Source organism: Muntiacus reevesi, chromosome 2 (genome assembly GCF_963930625.1).
Source record: "Muntiacus reevesi chromosome 2, mMunRee1.1, whole genome shotgun sequence".
Classification (NCBI taxonomy): Eukaryota; Metazoa; Chordata; class Mammalia; order Artiodactyla; family Cervidae; genus Muntiacus; species Muntiacus reevesi.
This window is the reverse complement of record NC_089250.1, coordinates 252,540,140-252,560,653: the sequence shown is the minus strand read 5'-3', so window position 1 is coordinate 252,560,653 and position 20,514 is coordinate 252,540,140. Positions and strand designations below refer to the sequence as shown.

Sequence of the window (20,514 nt, the reverse complement as noted above, 5' to 3'; positions counted from 1 at the left end):
AACCATTCAATATCACAGTAACCCAAGATTATGCCCCAAGCAGTAATGCTGAAGAAGCTGAAGTCGAACAGTTCTATGAAGACGTACAATACCTTCTAGAACTAACACCAAAAAAAAATGATGTCCTTTTCATCATAGGGGACTGGAATGCAAAAGTAAGAAGAGATACCTGGAGTAACAGGCAAGTTTGGCCTTGGAATACAAAATGAAGCAGGGCAAAGGCTAACAGAGTTTTGCCAAGAGAATCCACTGGTCATAGCAAACACTCTCTTCCAATGATACAAGAGATGACTCTACACATGGACATCATTAGATGATCAATACCGAAATCAGATAGACTATATTCTTTGCAGTCAAAGATGGAGAAGCTCTATACAGTCAGCAAAAACAAGACCAGGATCTGACCATGGCTCAGATCATGAACTCCTTATTGCCCAATTCAGATTTAAATAGACGAAAGTAGGGAAAACCACTAGACCATTCAGGTATGATCTAATTCAAATACTTTATGATTAAGCAGTGGAAGTGACAAATAGGTTCAAGGGATTAGATTTGATAGACAGAGTGCCTGAAGAACTATGGATGGAGGTTCATGATATTGTACAGGAGGCAATGATTAAAAGCATCCCTAAGAAAAAGAAATTCAAAAAGGCAAAATGGCTGTCTGAGGAGGCCTAACAAATAGCTGAGAAAAGAAGAGAAGCTAAAGGCAAAGGAGAAAAGGAAAGATACCCATCTGAATGCAGAATTCCAAAGAACAGCAAGGAGAGATAAGAAAGCCTTCTTAAGTGAACAATGCAAAGAAATAGAGGAAAACAATAAAATGGGAAAGACTAGAGATCTCTTCAAGAAAATTAGAGATACCAAGGGAACATCATGCAACGATGGGCATAATAAAGGACAGAAATGGTTTGAACCTAACAGAAGCAGAAGAGATTAAGAAGAAGTAGCAAGAATACACAGAAGAACTATACAAAAGAGATCTTAATGACCCAGGTAACCATGATGGTGTGGTCCCGCACCTAGAGCCAGATATCTTGGAGTTTGAAGTCAGGTGGGCCTTAGAAAGCATCACTACAAACAAAGCTAGTAGAGGTGATGGAATTCCAGCTAAGTTATCTCAAATCCTAAAAGACAATGCTGTTAAAGTGCTGCACTCAATATGCCAGCAAATATGGAAAATTCAGCACTGTCCACAGGACTGGAAAAGATCAGTTTTCATTCCAATCCCGAGGAAAGGCAATGCCAAAGAATGTTCAAACTACTGTACAATTGGACTCACTTCATATGCTAGCAATGTAATGCTCAAAATTCTCCAAGCCAGTACCTAAACTGAGAACTTCCAGATGTTCAAGCTGGATTTAGAAAAGGCAGAGGAACCAGAGATCAATATACCAACATCTGTTGGATTACAGGAAAAGCAAGAGAATTCCAGAAAAACATCTACTTCTGCTTTACTAACTACACTAGAGTCTTTGACTGTGTGGATCACAACAAACTGGAAAATTCTTAAAGAGATGGAAATACCAGTCCACCTTACCTGCCACCTGAGAAATCTTAATGCAGGTCAGGAAGCAACAGTTAGAACTGGACATGGAACAACAGACTGGTTCCAAATCGGGAAAGGAATATGTCAAGGCAGTATATTGTCACCCTGCTTATTTGACTTTACGCAGAGTATATCATGAGAAATGCTGGGCTAGATGAAGCACAAGCTGGAATCAAGATTGCCGGGAGAAATATCAGTAACTTCAGATATGCAGATGACACTACCCTTATGGTAGAAAGTAAAGAAAAACTAAAGAGCCTCTTGATGAAAGTGAAAGAGGAGACTGAAAATGCTGGCTTAAAACTTAACATTCAGAGCGGGTGGGCTCCCAATCCAGTTCCATCCAGTTCTCCCACGGCCCACCCCCCTACCCTCCACCCGCTGTGGGTCCCAGCAGCTCAGGAGGGGAGAGGAGAGGCAGTGGTCAGGCTACTCGGCTTCTGGAAGGTTCTTGGCCTACCATGGCTCTCAGGCACCCGGCTCTCGCCCGCCCTGCCACCAGGATGCCCAAGAGGAAGGTCAGCTCTGTCGACGGGGCGGTGAAGGAGGAGCCCGAGAGGAGATCGGCAAGCTAAACGGGCTCCTGTATGGAAACCGAGAGTCTTCAGTTTTTGAATGTTGTTGTTGTTTTTTCTTTCATAATTGAGATTTTATTGGTTGTTTTGAGGATCACTACAAAGATATTTCTATTTGTATACAATTCTTCACATACATACCAAAAATCTAAAAAATCACATAGTTGTGGTTCTTAACAGTTATTCCAGTGACTTTCCAGCTTCATGTATGGAACCGAGAGTTGGATCATAAAGAAGGCTGAATGTTGAAGAGTTGATCCTTCTGAACTGTGGTGTTGGAGAAGACTCTTGAGAGCCCCTTGGACTGCAGGAAGATCCAACCAGTCAATCCTAAAGGAAATCAATCCTGAATATTCATTAGAAGGACTGATGCTGAAGCTCCGATACCTTGGTCACCTGATACAAAGAGCTGACTCATTTAAAAAGACCCTGATGTTGGGAAAGATTGAAGGCAGGAGGAGAAGGGGGCGACAGAGGATGAGATGGTTGGATGGCATTACTGATTCAATGGACATGAGTTTGAGCAAGCTCTGGGAGTTGGTGAAGGACAGGGAAGCCTGGTGTGCTGCAGTCCATGGGGCTGCAAAGAGTCAGACAGGACTGAGCAACTGAGCAACAACAGAATTGACTGGTTTGATCTCCTTGCAGTCCAAGGGACTCTCAAGAGTCTTCTCCAACACCACAGTTCAAAAGCATCAATTCTTCAGCACTCAACCTTCTTTATGGTCCACATGTCATATCCATACATGACTACAGGAAAAACCATAGCTCTAACTATATAGATCTGTGTCAGCAAAGTAGTATCTCTGCTTTTTAATATGTTGTCCAGCTATATCATAGCTTTTCTTCCTGGGAGCAAGTGTCTTTTAATTTCAAGCCTGCAGTCACCTTCTGCAGTGATTTTGGAGCCCAAGAAAATAAAATCTGTCACAGTTTCCATTGTTTTCCCATCTATTTGCCATGAAGTGATAGGACCAGATGCCATGATCTTAGTTTTTTGAATGTTGAGTTTTAAGCCAGCTTTTTCACTCTCCTCTTTCACCTTCATCAAGAGGCTTTTTAGTTCCTGTTCACCTTCTACCATAAGGGTGGTGTCAACAGTTCAGTCAGTCAGTTCAGTCACTCAGTTGTGTCCAACTCTTTGTGACCCCATGAATTGCAGCACTCCAGGCCTCCCTGTCCATCACAAAATCCCAGAGTTTACTCAAACTCATGCCCATCGAGTCGGTGATGCCATCCAGCCATCTCATCCTCTGTCGTCCGCTTCTCCTCCTGCCCCCCATCCCTCCCAGCATCAGGGTCTTTTCCAATGAGTCAACTCTTGGCAAGAGGTGGCCAAAGTATTGGAGTTTCAGCTTCAGCATCAATCCTTCCAATGAACACCCAGGACTGATCTCCTTTAGGATGGACTGGTTGAATCTCCTTACAGTTCAAGGGACTCTCAAGAGTCTTCTCCAACACCACCATAAGAGTCATGTCATAAGAAGGTAATTAATGTTAAATGAGGTCATAAGGGTGGGGCCCTGATCTGATAGGATTAGTGTCCTGATAAGAAGAAGCACCAGAGAGCTTACTGTCTCTCCCTGCATGTACACAGAACAGGTCATATGAGCACACAACAATAGGGCAGCTGCAAGCCTAGGAAAGAGGCCTCAGCATGAACCCTACCCTTGCCATCACCACGCTCTTGGACCTTCAGTCTCCAGAACCATGAGAAATAAATTTCTGTTCTTTGAGCCACTCAGTCTATGGTATTTGCTACGGCGGCCTGAATAGGCTAATGTATTCAGATATATTTGGAACAATCTAGATGGCATTAAAAAGTATCCTGTGCACTACATGCTAAGAACACACAAACAAATAAACACCAGGGGTAACTTTTCAGCCACAGTATGTACTGGAGCAGAAGAAAACCTTCTGCCATTGAACAAAGTCCCAAACAGACCACAGTTTTAAAAATAAAAAACCAACAAAAACCCAAAGCACTATTAAAGTAAAAACTACTTGGGAGAAAAAATTTCCATCCTATGAGCAATTTGAAATAAAAACTTCAGAATCATAATAGTGACTCTACTATAATTTTCTGTAATAAAACATCTATTATAACAGATATGGCAATACAATAAAAGTCCTATTGTTCCAGAAACTGTATTATAACTGAAACAGGATAATTATAGAAATACTTGCGTGAGAATTGCATGTTCAACAGAACCATTGAAAATCATTGTTCTCAGACTGAAAATAAGTCTTCCGGGTACAGAAGAACTCTTCAGTGAGATCTGAAATGGAAGACAAGGTGGATTTTTTTTTTTAAAAATCTTTTATAGCAGCATAACCTTACAAAGCCTCCTCAGGGCCATCTGTAACATGTCTCCAAGGGCCCATGCAGCTCTGAGTTCCACACTTTATTTGGAATACTAAAATCTAATAGTAGATTTTGAAGTAGGGCATCTCTATATTCTTTCAACAAACAGATTTTAGGGTGAATCTCAGTTCTATCAAGTTCATTTTGTAAATTCTAACTTAGAATTTGTAGCTGTTTAGAACAGCTGACCCCTGGAATTCTCTGCAGAAACCTAAACGTATGTTGAAGGCATTGCTGGTACTGCCACTCCCCCTGCTTGTGGTTTACAGAGCACTTTTCTACTCTGTTCCTTGGTAGTCTTCACAGTAATCCCAGGTTGTTGAGAGTGGGGGATCTCAGCCTGATTGTATAGTTGAGGAAATTCAGAGTACCTGGATGGAAGCAGGGGCAGGGAGATCTGACTGGAAACTTAAAATATTTGCACTGTAAACACACTCTTTTTACCGAGCTTGTCTGTTTATTTGATGTGGCTTTGGGGAAACTGGCAAAAATGACAAAGGAGTTGGGGGTCAGAGGGCCTGCAAGTCATCTCTTGTCACCACTACTGATTTCTAAAATTACATACCAGGGAACTTGGCGCTTGAGAGGCTGGAGACCTGGAGGAAATTCACACAGCAGTGATGGTGGCTGTGGGAATAAGTGAGTGTGCCACGAGGAAATAATAATAATAATCATGACAATGAGGATAACACACACTCAACACCATGGCAAATATGTAGAGTGGTGCTAAGTGATGACTAAAGGGACATGATAACCATCTACAAATATTTGAAGGATGTAAACACTAAGGAAGAAGATGAATTAATTATTTAGAAGAAGAATGAGGAAGCCCAGGAGGAGCTCATTACCAGTCCCAAAGCCACCTCATCCCTCAACAACCCTTTTGGAATGAAGCTCTCCCAAGACTAAAAGCAGGCAGTTGGATGGCCCCCTGCACACAAAAACCTCAACACAAGGCATGGTTGTGAATGGTATATTTTTCTCTCTTTTAAAAAAATCTTTCTTTTTTAATTATCTGGTTGTACTGGGTCTTAGTTGCTGCATGAAAACTCTTAGTTGCAGCATGTGGGATCTAGTTCCCTGACCAGGGATAGAATCCAGGCCCCCTGCATTGGAAGTGAGGAGCCTTAGCCATTGGACCACAAGGAAAGTCCCTAAGAATCATATCTTTATCATGCTTGCAGGTACCCATGTGCCTATTTGGATAATAATCATCATAGCTGGCATTTGCTGACTACCTGGTATTATGGATTCAATTGTGTCATCCCAAAATATATGTGAAAGTTTTGACCTTTTGTACTTATGAATATGACCTTATTTGGAAATAGGGTCTTTGCAGTTGTAATCAAGTTAGAGATGATGTCATTAGGGTGAGCCCTTACTCCAATGAGATGGCAACTCACTGCAATATTCTTGCCTGGAAAATCCCATGGTCAGAGGAGCCTAGCGGGCTGCAGACCACTGGGTTACAAAGAGTCAAGACACGACTGAGTGACTGAGCACACACATTACTCCAGCATGACTGGTGCCGTATAATAAGAGGGAAATTTGGACACACACAGATACAAGGGAGAACGTCATGTGACAAAAAAGGTAGAGATGCAGCTGCAAGCCAAGGAATGCCAAGGATTGGTGGCCACCACTAGAGGCTAGATAGAACAGTCGAGGAGGTTTTAGAGGGAGCACTGCCTGCCAACTCCTTGGACTTCTTCTTTTTTTAAAAAACCATTCACTTTTATGAATAAACACTTAAGTTCACATATAGTCTAAGTAAAGCTTTTCACAATCCATCGTATGATCCTCAATCAAAATTCAGATTACAAGACTTCAGAAACATTCTTTTTCTTCTGTTATAATGATTTGAGAATTGTGATTTCTATGGTTTACATATTTAGTAAACAAAGATGTACATTATTGTTAGACAATAAACTTCTCTTTTGAGCCACCCAGTTTGTGGTACTTTCTTATGGGGCCCTAGCAAACTAATACAGCTGGTATATGCCAAAAAGTGTGCAGAACACTTTACAGGTGAAGGTGAAATCAGCCTTGGGGGAAGGACTGGGAGATGAGGAGACTTTCTCTGGGCAGGGCTAAGGACTCAGGCCCTTAGGAAAGGTCTCCTGGACCCAGCATGTACCGCTACTGACCCAAAACCTTGGCTCAGTGAGTACCTTGGGATAAATGGTTGTCTTCAAGGCTAGAGCAAGATCCCCAGGAATCCCTAATCATCAGACAGACTGTGGTGTCCTTAGTGAAAGTGTTAGACATTCAATCATGTCTGACTTTTTGCAATTCCATGAACTGTAACCCACCAGGCTCCTCTGTCTATGGAATTCTCCAGGCAAGAAAACTGGATTGGGCTGCCATTCCCTTCTCCAGGGAATCTTTCCGATCCAGGGATTGAATCCAAGTTCTCTGCATTGCAAGTGGACTCTTTACCATCTGAGCCACCAGGGACACCCAGGGAGGTAATTTAAAGAACACGATTTAGTTTTCAAAGTGACATCTGCTTTACATGTATGCTGTTATTAAGAGATTGCAGGGGTTTATGTATGTGTGGATCATCCAGCCCTGGGTCTGGGTGGGTTTATTCTGAAAGAGTTGTGTAAGTTGGGAGGTCCTCACTCATCATCTCAAAAAAGGGGCGGATGGGGTTGCTGGCCTCAGGGGATCCTACCTGAATTCCGACTCTGGTAGGCTCTTTGAATACAACCTAGCAAATGGGTCCATCAGGAAGAGGGTGCACTGCAAAGGCTGGGGTAGAATTGCATTTCTCACCATTCTGGGCATATGACACTCACACTGGGGAATTTGGGTCTTCATTTTCATAACTTATGATGTAATCAAGAATATTCTAGATTCCTACACATTACCTCCTTTGATCTTCAAAACAATCCTATGAGACAGGCACTATTATTACTGTCATTGCCCAAATGAGGAAACTGAGGCACAGAGAAGCTGAGTAACTTTCCCCAGATCATCCAGCCAGACCTTAAGATCATAAGCATTATGGAAGCACTAAATGGATGCTGGGCCAGTGAAGAGTCACCACGCCATGATGGAGACCCCGCTGTTCTCCTCATTCATGGGACCCACTTTGCAAGAGGCTCAGCTGCCATTATGAGACTGTGGTACAGTGGGTTACATTTATGGGCTTTGGTGTGTGCATGTTAAGACTTTATTCATATCAGAATGAAGGTCCCAAGTTGCTGATGGGTCAAATGTTTGCCGTACTTCTTATAGCTAACCTTCTCTAGAGGCGCCCCACCCTTGAAGTTTCTTTCCCTTCCAGCATTTTCCTGCCACCCTGTCCTTTCCTCCCCATCTCTCCAGGAGCGAGTGAAAGGGCCCAGTTCCTTAATGTGCCACCAGAGGGAGCTGGCCTGCGGAGAAACAGGAGAATCTTATCCAGGGCCAAACCTGGAGACACCCCAGGGAGTGGGGCTATTCTTTACCTTGGTTAATTTTCACTTTCAGTTTTGGAATGTCACCCAAACTCATAAAGCTCCTATTCAGGAACAAATGCAGTTATTTCAGGGGAACTTATTTGTGGCAGGGGAACTCTGGTTAATGCTATAGGCCCCTTTTCACATTAGTGACAGAGTGGAAACAGAAGTAACAAAATAATGATAAAGAATACAAAGTTTCAGTTAACTGACCTAACATATATAAATTCTAGAGATCTACTATACAGAATCGTATCTGTAGTTAACAATACTGTAGTGTACACTGAAGTGTGCTAAGCTTACCACATCTCCACACACAAAAGATAGAAATAATAAAGGAGATGGAAGGAAACACCCAGAGGTGATGTATATACTTATGGCCTTGATGGTGGTGATGATTTCACGGGTATAAATTCATCCCTAAACTCATCAACTTTTGTATACATCAAATATGTACAGCTTCTTGTATGTAAATCATACTTCAGTAAAGTGAAATATCTACCTATATATCTATAGCTCACACACAAACATACCCAAAGGACTTTCCCACTCAGAAAAAAAAAAAAAAAAAATGGTAGTTTGAAAGAGGCCGACTCTCTGGGTGCCCGCAGCACTCAGGAAGGCAAGCCAGAGGGCTGGTTACAAGCAAGGGCTTTGAGCCAGGTGGACCCAGGATGGAGTTTGGACCCTGACACTCCCTACCTTGCTGGACCTGGGTAGACCACCCTCTCTGAGCCTTGGGGCCTTCCTTCTCCTGTCTGTAATATGGTAATGGGAACCAGGCCTACGCTGCAGGATTGAGGGAGATAGCCCATGGAAAGCCCCCAGAAGCCTTTCTCAGCTTTGAGATGGTTCCAGGCCAGCCCTTGTATGTGGAGGTTGGAGGAGATGGGTAGAAGGCTCCTCCACGTGCAGCTCTAAAGCATCCCCTGGCCCTTCTCTGACCTGTCTCCCTCACGCCTTTGCACCCTCCCAGGAGGCTCCCCAACCTCAGATTTCCCCCGGAAGCTGGACCTCCTCTTTCCTTGGAACCCCAGGAGAAAGGGGGCGCAAAATCTTTTCAAACCCCCGGACGCAGAGGCCGCCGGTGTCCGCGCTGCGGCCGGCTGACGTTTGACTCTGCCAGGTACATTCAGCGAACATTAACTCAGCCCTTCGCCGAGGCCGCGGCGTTCCCTCCCGAACCGGGACACGAGGGGTGGGGGAGTGTCTCGGTCATGAGTGAAAGGCCAAAGCGAGACAGGGCCTCCCAGGAGGACCCTGGGCTTGAGCAAGAACTAAAGGAACTCCGACCTAGTATGGGGGTGAGCGGGTGGAGGGCAGGGCTGCGCGCGGCCTCGGGGCCCCAGCGATCCCGCTCCAGGCGCCCCATTCTGGCAGGCGCTCGCAGAGCGGAGCCGGGGCCGGGAGCGCAGCGGCAGGGGCGGCGTTCCCGGTGGGCGGTGCCCCGGAAGGCCCCGCGCGGACGAGCCGGAAGGCGGGGCGGGGCCTGCGCGCCCGGCGGGGTGGCCTGCTGTCCGAGCGCCTGCCGGTCTGTGACCTCGCGGCGCCGCCTCCGCAGGTAAAGGGCCCCGAGCCGCCGCCTGAGCCAAGGGGGCGCCCGGAGCAGCGCCAGGGCAGACGGTCTTAGTCCATTTATTTTCCTTATGGAGAAACGGGTAAACGAAGGGATGTGTGTGCTGTCGCCGCCCGCAGGAACTCCTGTGTGTGCGTGCGCGGGCGCGCGCGTGTCGCTTCCCGCAGGAACCAGGGTGCGCGTGTGGCGGGTGTTATATCCGCAGGGTGGGGCACTCCTGGCCTTGCCCTCTGGGGAGAGAATTTGGACGCCAGATTAGAGATGATGAGGAAGGGATGTTAGTGATTTAGGGGCGGGGAGATTAGCCTTGTGGGGACTGATAGCTTGTCTTTTTTTTGCCCGCACTGTGGGGCATGTGGGATCTTCGTTCCCCGACCCAGGATCAAGGCTGTACCTCCTGCATTGGGAGCGGGGAGTCCTAACCACTGGACCGCCAGGAAAGTCCCTCTTTATCCTTTTTGTTTGTTTAAAGAAATAGGAATATTTTGAGAGGGTGTTGCTCAAGGGCCAAGCAGGTAGATAAGATGTGCTACCGTAGGCCCCTGCTCAGCTCTGGCCTGGATTGCTGCAGAAGGCCGATCCTGTGTGGCTTGTACTTTTGATTTTTCAGGAGAATCAGAAATCTGAGGTGTATGTGAAATCTCTTGATTTTAAAATTCTAGCAACTATTTTATTTTATTTATGTATTTGGCCTCAATGCATGTGGGATTCTAGCTCCCCCATCAGGGATCCAGCCCTCATCTCCTGCATCGGAAAGTGAAGTCTTAACCACTGGACTGCCAGAAAGTGAAAGTATCTCAGTCCTGTTTGACTCTTCCCGCCCCATGGACTATACAGTCCATAGAATTCTCCAGGCCAGAATACTGGAGTGGATAGCTGTTCCCTTCTCCGGGGGATCTTCCCAACCCAAGGATCAAACCCAGGGCTGTCACACTGCAGGCAAATTCTTTACCAGCTGAGCCACTAGGGAAGCCCAGGACTGCCAGGGAAGTCCCTAATCCATTTTTTAAAAGTCTAATCTGACTGTATTTGCTGATGGGATCCAGTGTCTGTACTGGGGCACAGAGAGGTGGAAAGACATGGTTTATAGGAGCCAGTGGGCACACTGGAGCTTTATAATAAAGTCCACCAGAGAAGTAAAAAGTACTGAGGATTGCAGGTGAACAACATCACTGAATCTTAAGAGGCCCTGCTTTTTTAATTTTTAAAAAGAGCTTTGTGCATGGAGGTCTGTGTTAGCTCTGCAGCCTTCCTCTCCTCCTCTCACAATCTGGTCCATCTCAGAAAGCCAGGCTGCAGTCCCAGGGCCAGGCTCATCTCCCTCTCCCCCAGATCCCTACTATAATCAGCAGACCAACCTGGATGCTTGCAAGAAACCAGGGCTTCACGTTGGCATTTGCCTTCCCTGTGGCTGGCAGATGGACTTCCTGTGATCCGAGTCTGTTTTGTGGACAAATCTGATTCTGAAATAGGTGAGATATGGTTGTGGAGGGGGACACCCTCCCACCCCATTGAGGTCTGTCCCCAAAGAGTGCTGCCTCCTCCTTCTTCACCCACTTCTCTGCCACTTACTGACTAAGGCAGCTGGAGTGAGAGAAGGAAAAACGGGACTGGCTTCCTTCCTCAATCAGGCAACCCTGGAGAAGTTGGGAGGCTGAGCTTTTTAGCAGGGACTCAGGAGATGGTGCTGCAGACTTTTCTTCCACAGCAAGAATCTATTGATGCTCCAGCTTCTACAATGATTCTTACAAGGAAATTAAACCAGCAGCCTCTTGGATGGAGGCAGCCACCATGCCAGTGGTCTACTCATGGTGTGGATCCATTGAACCCAGCAGGAGCTGGGCCACTTCTCCCCTCCCACACACCATGGCACCTGCTGGCCCACTAGTCATACAGAGCTCTGGACTTGAACCTTGTGCTGACTCAACTGGGCTAAGTGGAGGTTAAAAGTGGTGTTTGCACAATGATGCCTCATTAGTCCCTGTGGATTTTGACTTAAAGTCATTCAGAGCAGGTTGGAAGCTGGTTTTGGTTGTTGTTGTTGTTGTTTTTTTAATAGACCGTACAGGGTGAAGTGGGTATGTATCTCCAGCCTCTTTTACATGCCTTTTCTTGCTGTGCAGAAACTGTTTGGAGAATACAGATCTGTAATTCTACAGAAAACCTGGCATATGGGCAGAATGTGCTGGCCTGGAAACCAGCCTTGCAGATCAAGCGTGGCAAGGCTCAGGGTCTTCATGCCTCTGAGAATGCAAGGGGCCTTCCCAGGACCTGAGCTTCTTCTCCATTTTTTCTGCAAAACTGACAGATAAAAAGCTAGATGTAAACCAGAGCTAAGCTAGAAGGTGATTAGGTATTTTATAGGATGATTTTTAGCTTTTTAAAAGGTTTTATCATGAAATTAGTTCCTTTGGTTATCTTAATAGGTATCTGAAATTAAACGTTTTGTTTGCATAGCTTTACAAGCCCATGGCTTTTGGGTAAATCAGGTTACTTTCTCCCTCCTCGCATTTCTAAGTGCAGTTCCTTCGCTGTTACAATGCTATTATGTCATCTTGACATTTGTGCCTGGAAAATTTTTGACTTGTGGAAGGGGGCTGTCTTGCAGGTAGGAGGGGATTGGGGCATGGGCTCTGCCTACACGTGGTCACCTCTGGTGAACAGAAGGGCCTGGAAGCCAGGAGGCATTTTAGCAGATCCAGGATACCTGGGAGCCAGAGCAAGGACAGGCACACCTGAATTTTCCTCTAGTCCCTTGGGCAGCCTTGCAGGGCTGCCCCTCCACTGCCTCTCACACTCCTGGTAAACGGACACATCTGGAGCATGCCTTTTGCATCCTGAATTCAAGGACTGAGTAGCAGATATCAGACATCTTAAGTCATTCTGTCATAGAGTCTTGCTGTTCAAAAGTGAGGGCAGAATTTCAGTTGGGGGCTTGTAAATTCTGTAAATCTCACCCTACCTATATGGGTAGTATTTAACAAGGTCTTCAGTGACTCCTATGTGCTGGTGGAGAATCACTGATATCAAGGATATCAAAAGGAGGAACTTCCCTGATGGTCCAGTAGTCAAGAGTCTGAGCTCCCAATGCAGGGGGCTACAGGTTCAATCCCTGGTTAGGGATCTAAGATCCCCCTTGCCACATAGCGTGGGCAAAAAATAAAAAGAATATTAAAAAGAAAAAGAGGGGAAATTTTCAGGGCCTGGAGAAGAGGATCCCACTTACTTCCCCTGGGACTACAAAGAAGTTCTGGCTGGTGTAGATCCACAAATTTGTTCTAAAGGCTCAGAGTTCTCTCTCAGAATTGGGAGGATAATTTTACATTAGGGTAATTCTGGATTTTCTTTGGGTTTAAAAACAACTCATATTTCCAAAAGATATTGAACAATAGGTCCTGCTCCAAACTTCCATGATCAGATTCCTTGTAAATGTCTGTGTCTCACAGCCTTGCTTGAAAAGGGAAGTATTTGTGAGAAAGGAAGGTGCTCACCCAGGCCTTGGGTCCAGCCAAGGCTGGAAGAAGAAGAACCGCTCGTTGTTGTTTTGATTTTACTTCTTGTCCTGCCAGGAGGCCCATCAGTGCCAAGGTTCTCCATTCCCACCAACCCTGGGGTAGTTAGTGCCTGCCCTACCTCCACCCTTGCCCTGACCTGTTTTTTTCCTGCTAGTGTGGCAGTTTCCTGACCCCAGAGAATTTTTCTAAAGGTCATTGTTCCAAAGTCTGTCCATCCATCTGTCATCTGTTCACCCATATGGAATTCTTTGATTTCTTTTATTCTCTGGCTGTTTCATCTCACCATATCATCCTGTCCCTGCCTTTAATATGCCATGAGTAAAACTGGATTGACTCTGAGTGGTTGCTTGTTGAAGCCATTGGTATATGTTAGGAGGAGAATGTTCATTTAGAACCATCATATCTGAGAGTCTGCAGCATTAACAGTCTCGCTCCAGGTGAGACTTTGCATCCATTCTGCTAACACCTTGTAGGAATCCAGCCTGTAGGTGGTTTATCTTCATCTTACAGGTGAGAAGCCTGCCACTCTGATGGGTCATCCTGTGCTACAAGGCTGTGTGGTGACAGAGTCTGTGCCTTCCCCTTCTCTGGCTTGGCGGGAGCCGAGATGCCCTGTCACAGAGAAGTGGACCCAGGGCTGGGACTTGTGCACTCAGCCCGGCTTTGTGCGTGGTGATTGTCTGGGCTAGCTGAAGGGCCCTGACACAAGAGAGCTCAGAATTGCATCACTCGTGATGAACTGGTGGAGCATGTGGCCAGGATTGTCCCTTAAGCTGTCATAAATCAGAAGTTAGAGTGCAGAGACCTTTCACCTACTCTGCTGATGCTGTCTACTTAATAACTGAATGCTGCCCTGCTTTCTGTTTGGCAAAGGACTTGCCGCATGACTGGGTGTGCTGTCCATCCTGCACATGGCAGAGATCCTGTTCTCTACCAAAAATGGGGGACCTTCCTTAAAACTTGAGGAAGAGTAAGATTTGGGTGGAAAGGCCTTTCACTCATTGCAACTGTCCTTAGGAGCGCTTACCCCGAGGTCCGCCATGATGCCCGTGGCGGTGGAGGACGTCATGAGGTTGCTGTGCTCCATCTCCGAGGAGAGGAAGATGAAGGCGGCCGTCAAGCACTCCGGAAAGGGCGCCCTGGTCACCGGGGCCGTGGCCTTCGTTGGTGGCTTGGTGGGCGGTCCACCAGGACTAGCCGTTGGTAAGTGCAGATGCCTCACAGCGACAGTGCAGTTGTTGGGAAAAGGCCTTTGAAACCACAGAGACATCGTAAAAGCCTCTGTCCTGTGTGAGAAGTTTGTCGCGTTGAGGTCACGTCTGTGAAGTGATCTTTGGGCACATAATCAGTCCTGTAAACACCACCAGCTTCTGTGTGAATGTCTCAGAAGTGCAGGGCTCTCTCAAAAGGCATCTGTGTCATCAAGGCCTGGAGGACATCTTTCTCCCAGAATGTGTCCTAGAGCCAGAGGATTTCAGGGTGTCCCGGGTTTTGGACAGTCTTCCTCCCCCCATCACCGTTAGACATCCAGAGAGGAAGCTGAGATTTGCTGAGCACCTCCTGAGGGGTGATGCTGAAGAGCCACTGAACGTGAATTCATTCACAGGGTGCTTCCCTAGTCTGAAAGCAAGCAGCCCAGCTCAGGGAAAGCAACAAGCTAGCTCCTAGAGTGGTCATCATCCCTGCCCCTTCTTTTACCACCTGCTTCTATTTGGGAACTTGTTTCTGGCAGTAAATGAAAGTTTGGCTGATCTTCCCGTCCTTGTTTGTAGCTAGAATGAAGCTGCTTCCTTTGGATTAGGAGCAGAAAGAATTCCTATGTGGTCTGAACTGTGGGCCGGGGGTGTTGTCAGAGAGCTGGCTGCTATCCAGGCCTGACCTGTGGAGGGGCCAGATAAGGTCTTCCTCGAGGTGTGTCAGATGGACCCTGCAGAACAGGGCTAGGTCTGCTGCCCTGGGCTCAGCAAATATTGACCGAATGCCTCCTTTGTGCTGGTAGCTTGTGCTGGGGATACAGAGCCTGAGAAATCTCACAGACTGGTGGAAACGCTTTCTATGTGGCTTGTAGTCTTCACATGAATACAGGCTAGAGAGATGACTGCTTTTCTTCCCAGCTCACGGGAAAGGCTTCCAGCTCTCCTCTTCCCTCCCGTAGTAGGATTGACATTTGAGGACATTGTATCAAGCTGAGGCCACACTGAGGAGAAAAAAACTCAGCTTGTGGGTGACCCTAGATCTTCCATCTATACATTTCCATTTCCAAACGCTGTGAGTTAGTGAGTCCTGCCTTCAGCTTCTTGCCATCCGGGAAGTATTCCCATGGGGGAGGACACAAGGCCATTGCCATCTTCCTCAGTGACATCCTTTATCTTTGTCCCACCCCATCTGATGTGCTCAAAAAGGGCTAGCTGGGATCATTTATCACATAGCTGTGCCCAGATGCCATTTTGGGAGCACATATTTTATTCAGATTGAGCAAAAGCTGGTAGAGGACAAGCTGTGAGCAAAGGGAACCCCGGGGATTGGCTACTCGCAGCCCCTAGGTGATGGGCAGGAGCATCATTTTACCCAGAAAACAAAGGAATTTTCTCTTCTCCAAAGAGTTGGTAATTTCTTGGTCGATATTTCCTGGCGACTTTTTGCATTAAGTGCTGCTCTAAATCAGATATTGATGTTCTCATAAAGGTTTAGTGCAGATGAGTGCAACTCTTGTCAGTGCTAAGCATTTCACTGGTGTCATGGGGAAAAGTTCACTAAAACTTGTAAGTGACTGACCCTCCCTCCCTGGAATGCTCCTTCCTTTCCGTGTGGGGGGAAGTCTGTCCAGGGCAGTGTTCAGCCTCCAAGACATAAGGCTGGCCGGTTTCCTGCATCTTAGGAGGTGTGCGCTACCGGTTGCTTCCACGCTTGGTTTTCTAAAATGTTGCAAGATTTATTTACTGATGGCTGCGTCCAGCCTGACAATGGGTTCTCTCTGGCTCAGGCTGCGTTCTTTTGGATAAACTTTTTATTTTGGAATAATATTAGATTTACAGAGAAGTTGCAAAGACAATGCCGAGAATTTCCATGTATGTGTCGTCCAGTTTCAGCTCCCCTAATGTTCACATCTTATATTACCACGGCACACTTGTCAAAACTAAGAAACCCAGCCTAACATGACTGTTAACTACTCTTCAGGCTATATGTGGATTTTATCAGTTTCTGCGTCCAAGGTGTTTTTCTGCCCCAGGTCTAGCTCAAGACCACACACTTAATCCTCATGTCTCCTTAGTCTCTCCAGTTTTATTATTTCTTTTCCACTCTTAATTTTCCCCCATGTGGGCCATTACAGAGTATTGAGTAGAGTTCCCCGTGTGATACAGTGAAGTCATTCAGTTGTGTCCGACTCTTTGCGACCCCATGGACCGTGCCCATCACCACCCCAGGCTCCTCCATCCATGGAATTTTCTAGGCAAGAGTACTGGAGTGCGTTGCCATTTCCTTCTCCAGGGGATCTTCCCAACCCAGGGATTGAACCCGGGTCTCCTGCATTGTGGGCAGACGCGTTAGTGTCTGAGCCACCAGGAATCCCAGTAAAGAACCCCGTTATACAGTACGAGGTCCTTATTCATTGTCTATTTTATGTAGCGTAGGGCGTCTGTGTCAATCCCAGTCTTCCAGTTTATCCCTCTCTCTCCTCATCCTCTGGTAACCTTAAGTTTCTTTTCTGTTTCTGTAGTAGAAAACCTCTATGACTCTATTTCTGTTTTGTAGATAAGTTCTTTTGTACATTTTTTTTTTTAGATTCCACATATAAGCGATATCATATGATCTTTGTCTTTCTCCTTCTGACTGACTTCACTGAGTATGACAATCCATGTTGCTGCAGATGGCATTGGTCTGTTCTTTCCTATGGCTGAGTAACATTCCATACACGTGTACCACATCTTCTTTATCCAGCCTTCTGTTGATGGGCGTTTAGATTGCTTCCATGTCCTGGCTATTGTAAATAGTGCTGCAGTGCATGTGGGGGTGCACGTATCTTTTCAAATTATGGTTTTCTCCTGGTGTATACCCAGGAGTGGGATTGCCGGATCATACGGTAACTCTGTTTTTAGTTTTTTAAGGAACATCCATGCTATTCTCCATAGTGACTATTTGGCACAGTGGTAACTCACATCTCAGTGACACAAGAGATGCGAGTTCAATCCCTGGGTTGGGAAGATGCCCTAGAGAAGGAAATGACAACCTACTCCAGTATTCTTGCCTGGAAAATCCCATGAACAGAGGAGCCTGGCAGGCTACAGTCCATGGGGTCGCAAAGACTCAGACATGACTGAGCAGAGCACATTGTGTACATTCCCACCAGTGTACGTTCCCACCAACAGTGTGGGGGTCCCCTTTTCTCCACATCCTCTCCAGCATTTATTGTTTGTAGGTGTTTTGATGATGGGCATTCTGACCAGTGTGCGGTGATAGCTCTTTGTAGTTTTGATTTTGCATTTCTCTAATAATTTGTGATATTGAGCATTTTTTCATGTGCTTTTTAACCATCTGTGTATCTTCTTTGGATAAATGCCTAGTTGGATCTTCCATCCATTTTCTGTTTGGGTTGTTTGGGTTTTTTTGGTATAATGAGCTGCTTGAGCTGTTGGTGTGTATTGGAGACTAATCCCTTGTCGGTTGCTTTCTCCCATCCTGAGCGTGTCCCCCGTCTTGTTTTCTGCTGCTTTGATACTTTTGAGGAGTATTGGTCAGGTATTTTGGAGAACTCCTCTCAGTTTGGGTTTGCCTGATGTCCTTCTCATGAGTAGACAGTGGATCTTTGGGAAGAATACGGTGGCGCCTCTCGTCACACATTTCAGGGACACATGACACCCACAGCACCTCCTTGAGATGCTCGACTTGATCACCTGACTGTTGTCAGGTCTGTCAGTCTTCTCCACTGCACAGTTAGTTTCCCCTTTCCTACTCTTCTCTTTTGAAGAAAGTCACCAAGTCCAGCCAGCCTGCATTTTTTCAGTATCCGATCACCAATATTTAAAACTTGTAAGACTATTAAAAGATACAAACCTGGTATTCCATGTGGCAGCAGTTGGCTGGCATGGGGTAGCCACTTCTCCTTTAGACACGTACCTGGCTCTTCAGGTCACCACAGTCCCACTCAGCCCAGGTCACTGACCTGCTTGGGCCCTCTAGACACTTGAGTTTGAGACCCTTACCCTAGGACATCTTCCTGTAGCAGGCTGCACTTGACCTGCTTAAAGAGAACTTTCCATTGAACTTGGAACTCTTCTGCTCCCAAGATAGCATGCTTTGACTTTGATAATAATAAATTTACATATAAAAGTAATGTTTGTGCCCTTTTGGGGTAGCAGAAAAAGAAATAATTGAATACATTAAATTTGTTATTTATCATCATACAACTTTGGAAGGGTTGTATGAAAAACATTGCTTCAGGAGAAAATACCTTGTCATCTGTCGCCGTCCCCAGGGTCCTTGAACCAGGTGGTTCCACTGGAGATTTCAAAGCTCAGGGCTCAGGCACATGTTAGCCACCCACCGGAGGAAACTCAGCCTCATCAGAGATGGTTCTCCCTGAAAATGCATTTGCTTCTCAGCCCTCTCCTTTGAGATGAGAGAGGTTTTTATGGAAGCATGAAAGCCTTCAGCCCATGAGGATTTTAGTTAGCATAGCTCTCAGGGGGCGAGATGCTTCATGTTGCACCATGAGCACAGAGCTTAGGAGAGGGCATGTGTGAGTGTCAATTATCTGAGCCAAATGGATCAAAGACCACGTAAACCTTTGCCCTCTGCCCTGCTGGTGGAGCAGACATGAAGCTGAGCCCGTCCTGACCCGTTCACGAATGTGCTCACTCGTCAGGACGGTGGACGTGCGCTCAGTGAGAATCTGTGGCCATCATTTATGAATAAGGCCGACTAATTGAGTCCTTCCTGTTTTCTAGGGGGGGCCGTCGGGGGTCTGTTAGGTGCATGGATGACGAGTGGACAGTTTAAGCCAGTTCCTCAGATCATAATGGAGCTACCGCCTGCCGAGCAGCAGAAGCTCTTTAACGAAGCCACTGCCATCATCAGGCACCTGGAGTGGACGGACGCCGTGCAGCTGACCATGCTGGTCATGGGCAGCGAGGCCCTGCAGAAGCAGCTGCTGGCGATGCTGGCCAACTACGTCACCAGGGAGCTGCGGGCAGAAGTGCAGTATGATGACTAGGCCTCGGCCCTGGGAAGTGGGGTCCATTTGGATGATTCCCCCTACTCATGGGAGGTGACCGGGGAGCTACGGGAAGCCCACATCATCAGAGTATTACCTAAACTGTAGCAGCATCTCCTGCTGAAGCGGCTGCTGCTCTGCTAGGTCATGTTGTGGAAATTAAGATGCTGCGCTTCATGGCTGTGTGCACCTGTGTGTCCTGACAGCCTTAGGGGGAAGCTGGCGAATAGCAAGGCTGTGCCTGCTGCCACGTGTGGCGGTTTTTTGAATCCACACTTGCTCACACAGGAGCCGGAAGAAGGTCAGCACGTTCAGCCTCTCATCTCATTGCAAGAAGATGACGCCTGTCCAGGCACCCACTGCAGGACCGGCCCCTCTCCCCCCACACCTTGGGACCTGGGTGGCTGGCCCCTGTTGGAATCAAGTTTACCTCTTGATTATCCTTTCACCGCCCAGTGACTTCTGAGTGGCCTCAGGGAGGGGGCAGTCGGCCTGCTGAGTGAAGCCAAGAATGCCAGTGGCTCTCTGCCCCTCCCACACTAGCTGCCAGACTAGGTTCTCACCCTCCTGGGGGGGCTTGCTTTCCCCATCTGAACAGTCACGGTAGTTCTTGTGTTCAGCTTTTTAAATTAAGTATTTTCAGTAAAAGTATTTCTCTTTCTGAGGTGATAGGATCATAAACTTACCTAGATACAGGAAACATCTCCATCCTAAATTTCCCTAATACTGTTTTTGCTTTGCTTTCAGAACCGCAACTTGACTGTCATCAAATCACAGTAAATATTTTCTGAATAGTCCTTTTCTCCACCTATTTTGTGTAAAGTGTCTCTAAGATTCAAAGTCGTGTGCTTGGAACACAAAGGAAGAGAACGGATTTGTGGCTCTAAAGAGTGAATGAAAGCTCTGGATTCCTGGGCCGGACACCTGAGGCTCCAGGCTGCTGTGGTTCCCCGGGCTGCCAATGTGTACACACTGCCGGGGCTCCCCTGGCAACCACAGGGCGTCCCTTGGGTCTCTCCAGGGAGCTGGAAGGAAGCTTCACTGGCCTCCCTGGGGTACAGCGGAAGGCACTCCTGTGGAGCAGAGATAGTATCCCGCACTTCTTTGGATAAAGGAAACTTCAGGGCAAATTTGAACCGGAGGTGATTAAGGAAGGATCAGGCTTTTATCTCAGAAAAGTTGCTCTTTATCTGGCCTCATCTAGCACTCATCAGGTGCCCTTCACAGGTCAAATGCCTGGGGTTGATGAGGCCACTTGGTCATTTGCCCTGCTCGAG

General features: G+C 46.7%; 1 protein-coding gene across 2 annotated transcripts; it reads left to right on the top strand.

The window, feature by feature from the left end:
* Positions 1 to 9,378: 9,378 nt before the first annotated feature.
* On the top strand, positions 9,379 to 20,034 carry C2H19orf12 (chromosome 2 C19orf12 homolog). Of its 2 annotated transcripts, XM_065925717.1 has the most exons (4): positions 9,379 to 9,496; positions 10,844 to 10,983; positions 14,044 to 14,229; positions 18,972 to 20,034. In XM_065925717.1, the coding sequence occupies exons 3-4, from the start codon at positions 14,067 to 14,069 to the stop codon at positions 19,235 to 19,237; spliced, it is 429 nt and encodes a 142-aa protein (XP_065781789.1). In that variant the 5' UTR covers positions 9,379 to 9,496; positions 10,844 to 10,983; positions 14,044 to 14,066; the 3' UTR covers positions 19,238 to 20,034. The 2 variants fall into 2 exon arrangements, with proteins under 2 accessions (XP_065781789.1, XP_065781788.1); XM_065925716.1 differs by lacking the exon at positions 10,844 to 10,983 and having other exon boundaries at positions 9,393 to 9,496.
* Positions 20,035 to 20,514: the final 480 nt, after the last annotated feature.